The sequence below is a fragment of the Mustela nigripes genome, chromosome X, assembly GCF_022355385.1.
Source record: "Mustela nigripes isolate SB6536 chromosome X, MUSNIG.SB6536, whole genome shotgun sequence".
NCBI classification, from domain to species: Eukaryota; Metazoa; Chordata; class Mammalia; order Carnivora; family Mustelidae; genus Mustela; species Mustela nigripes.
In genome coordinates this window covers 93,023,959-93,028,340 of record NC_081575.1, presented here as the reverse complement: position 1 = coordinate 93,028,340, position 4,382 = coordinate 93,023,959, and the positions used below count along the sequence as shown (strand labels likewise).

The 4,382-nt window shown below is 39.8% G+C and overlaps 1 protein-coding gene across 1 annotated transcript; it reads left to right on the top strand.

Annotated features, from left to right (window-relative positions):
- The first annotated feature begins 3,922 nt into the window (after nucleotides 1-3,922).
- On the top strand, nucleotides 3,923-4,167 carry LOC132007236 (large ribosomal subunit protein eL39). Its single transcript, XM_059385322.1, has one exon. It carries the CDS (start codon nucleotides 3,976-3,978, stop codon nucleotides 4,129-4,131), a length of 156 nt encoding a protein of 51 aa, XP_059241305.1. The 5' UTR covers nucleotides 3,923-3,975; the 3' UTR covers nucleotides 4,132-4,167.
- The last annotated feature ends 215 nt before the right edge of the window (nucleotides 4,168-4,382 follow it).

The following is a 4,382-nucleotide window of genomic DNA, read 5'->3' as shown; positions in this document are numbered from 1 at the left end:
TGGATAAAACGACAGGACCCATCCATATGTTGTCTACAAGAGACCCATTTTGAACCTAAGGATACATCCAGACTGAAAGTGAAGGGATGGAGAAGCATCTTTCATGCCAATGGGCCTCAAAAGAAGGCCAGGGTAGTGATTCTCATATCCAATAAGTTAGATTTCAAACTAAAGACTGTAGTCAGAGATACATAAGAACACTACATAATTCTTAACGGGACTATCCACCAAGACAATCTAATAACTGTAACTATCTATGCCCCCAATATGGGAGCAGTCAATTACATAAGAAAACTATTAATCAAGATAAAGAGTCATATTGATATGAATACATTAATAGTAGGAGATCTTAACACGCCTCTCTCAGAAATGGACAGATAATCAAAGCAGAAAATCAATAAAGAAACAAGAGCATTGAATGACACATTGGACCAGATGGGCCTCATAGGTATATATAGAACATTCCACCCTAAAACAACAGAATACTCATTCTTCTCAAGTGCACATGGAACCTTCTCCAGAATAGAGCACATACTGGGTCACAAATCAGGACTCAACCAATACCAAAGGGCTGACATTATTCCCTGCATATTCTCAGATCACAGTGCTTTGAAACTGGAGCTGAATCAAAAGGAAAAGTTCAGAAGGAACTCAAACACCTGGAAGCTAAAGACCACCTTGCTTAAGAATGCTTGGATCAACCAGGAGATCAAAGAAGAAGTGAAACAATTCATGAAAACCAATGAGAATGAAGACACTTTGGTCCAAAACCTACGTGATATAGCAAAGGTGGTTCTAAGGGGGGAATATATAGCCATCCAAGCCTCCCTCAAAAAAATTGAAAAATCCAGAATACACCAGCTGTCTCTACACCTTAAAGAACTGGAGGATCAACAACAAATCAAACCAACTCCACACATAAGAAGGGAAATAATCAAGATTAGAGCAGAGATCAATGAGGTAGAAACCAGAGATACAGTACAATGTATCAATGAAACTAGAAGCTGGTTTTTTGAGAGAATCAATAAGATTGATAAACCATTGGCCACACTAATCCAAAAGAAAAGAGAGAGAGCCTGAATTAATAAAATTATGAATGAAAAGGGAGAGATTGCAACGAACACCAAGGAAATAGAAACAATCATCAGAAATTATTACCAACAATTATATGCCAATAAGCTAAGCAATCTAGATGAAATGGATGCATTCCTGGAAAACTATAAACTCCCAAAATTGAACCAGTAAGAAATTGACAACCTGAATAGACTGATATCTAGTAACGAGATTGAAGCAGTGATCAAAAACCTCCCAAGAAACGAGAGCCCAGGACCTGACGGAATCCCTGGGGAATTCTACCAAACTTTCAAAGAAGAAATAACACCTATTCTCCTGAAGCTGTTTCAAAAAATTGAAGCAGAAGGAAAACTTCCAGACTCTTTTTATGAAGCCAGCATTACCCTGATCCCCAAACCAGGAAAAGACCCTACCAAAAAGGAGAATTTCAGACCAATATCACTGATGAATATGGATGCTAAGATTCTCAACAAGATCCTAGCAAACAGGATCCAACAGCACATTAAAAAGATTATCCACCATGACCAGGTGGGATTCATCCCTGGGTTACAAGGATGGTTCAACATTGGCAAATCAATCAATGTGATAGAACAAATCAATAAAAGAAGAGAGAAGAACCGCATAGTCCTCTCAATTGATGCAGAAAAAGCATTTGACAAAATGCTTCAAAGTATATGGATAGAGGGAACATTCCTGAACTTCATAAAATCTATGAAAGACCCACAGCAAATATCATCCTCAATGGGAAAAAGCTTGCAGCCTTCCCGTTGAGATCAGGAACACAACAAGGATTCCCACTTCTCACCACTCTTGTTCAGTAGTATTAGAAGTCCTAGCAACAGCAATCAGACAACAGAGAAATAAAAGGTATCCAAATTGGCAATGAAGAAGTGAAACTCTCTCTCTTCGCAGATGACATGATTCTTTATATGGAAAACCCAAAGACTCCACCCCCAAACTACTAGAACTCATACAGCAATTCAGTAACATGGCAGGATACAAAGTCAATGTACAGAAGTCAGTGGCCTTCTTATACACAAACAATGAAAATACAGAAAGGGAAATTAGAGAATCGATTCCATTGACTATAGCACCAAGAACCATAAGATACCTGGGAATAAACCTAACCAAAGAGGTAAAGGATCTGTACTCGAGGAACTACAGAGCACTCATGAAAGAAATTGAAGAAGACACAAAAAGATGGAAGACCATTCCATGCTCTTGGATCGGAAGAATAAACATCGTTAAAATGTCTATACCGCCTAAAGCAATCTATACTTTTAATGCCATTCTGATCAAAATTCCACCGGTATTTTTCAAAGAGCTGGAGCAAATAATCCTAAAATTTGTATGGAATCAGAAGAGACCCCGAATTGCTAAGGAAATGTTGAAAAACAAAAATAAAACTGGCAGCATCATGTTACCTGATTTCAAGCTTTACTACAAAGCTGTGATCACCAAGACAGCATGGTACTGGCATAAAAACAGACACATAGGCCAGTGGAACAGAGTAGAGAGCCCAGATATGGACGCTCAACTCTACGGTCAAATAATCTTTGACAAAACAGGAAAAAATATACAGTGGAAAAAAGACAGTCACTTCATTAAATGGTGCTGGGAAAACTGGACAGCTATATGTACAAGAATGAAACTTGACCATTCTCTTACACCATACACAAAGATAAACTCGAAATGGATAAAAGACCTCAGTGTGAGACAGGAATCCATCAGAATCCTAGAGGAGAACATAGGCAGTAACCTCTTTGATATCAGCCACAGCAACTTCTTTCAAGATATGTCTCCAAAGGCAAAGGAAACAAAAGCGAAAATGAACTTTTGGGACTTCATCAAGATCAAAAGCTTGTGCACAGCAAAGGAAACAGTCAACAAAAGAGGCAACCCACGGAATGGCAGAAGATATTTGCAAATGACAGTACAGACAAAAGGTTGATATCCACAATCTATAAAGAACTCCTCAAACTCAACACACACAAAACAGATAATCATATCAAAAAATGGGCAGAAGATCTGAACAGACACTTCTCCAATGAAGACATACAAATGGCTATCAGACACATGAAAAAATATTCATCATCACTAGCCATCAGGGAGATTCAAATTAAAACCACATTGAGATACCACCTTACACCAGTTAGAATGGCCAAAATTAGCAAGACAGGAAACAATGTGTGTTAGAGAGGATGTGGAGAAAGGGGAACCCTCTTACACTGTTGGTGGAAATGCAAGTTAGTGCAGCCACTTTGGAGAACAGTGTGGAGATTCCTCAAGAAATTAAAAATAGAGCTTCCCTATGACCCTGCAATTGCACTACTGGGTGTTTACCCCAAAGATACAGATGTAGTGAAAAGAAGGGCCATCTGTACCCCAATGTTTATAGCAGCAATGGCCACGGTTGCCAAACTGTGGAAAGAACCAAGATGCCCTTCAACAGACGAATGAATAAGGAAGATGTGGGCCATATACACTATGGAGTATTATGCCTCCATCAGAAAGAATGAATACCCAACTTTTGTATCAACATGGACGGGACTGGAAGAGATTATGTTGAGTGAAATAAGTCAAGCAGAGAGAGTCAATTATCATCTGGTTTCACTTATTTGTGGAACATAACAAATAACATGGAGGAGGACAAGGGGAGATGGAGAGGAGAAGGGATTTGAGGGAAATTGGAAGGGGAGGTGAACCATGAGAGACTATGGTCTCTGAAAACCAACCTGAGAGTCTTGAAGGGGCAAGGGATGGGAGGTTGGGGGAACAAGTTGGTGGGTGTTAGGGAGGGCACGGATTGCATGGAGTACTGGGTGTGGTGCAAAAACAATGAATACTGGCTTTCTCTTTTTCGCCGCCATCCTGCTGTGTGCTGCGCGCTGTTAATTGACCATGTCTTCTCACAAGACTTTCAGGATCAAGCGATTCCTGGCCAAGAAACAAAAGCAGAATCGTCCCATTCCCCAGTGGATTCGGATGAAAACTGGTAATAAAATCAGGTACAACTCCAAGAGGAGGCACTGGAGGAGAACCAAGCTGGGTCTCTAAGGCGTCCCACATCACGCAATGACACACCTAATTGGCACCACATATTTAATTAAGCTACTTGAGGATCATGTGTTCTATTCCATCACCCTGTAAACACCTTTCTGCCTGGCCAGTAGATACCATTTATCAGCGAAAGATTTTTCTGTTACTATAGCTCTGCACCAGTGGGTTGGTTTGGTAATAAACGTGAGGCCTTTGAGCTGTAAAAAAAAAAAAAAAAAAAAAAAAATCTCAAAGTGATCGTGTTGGAA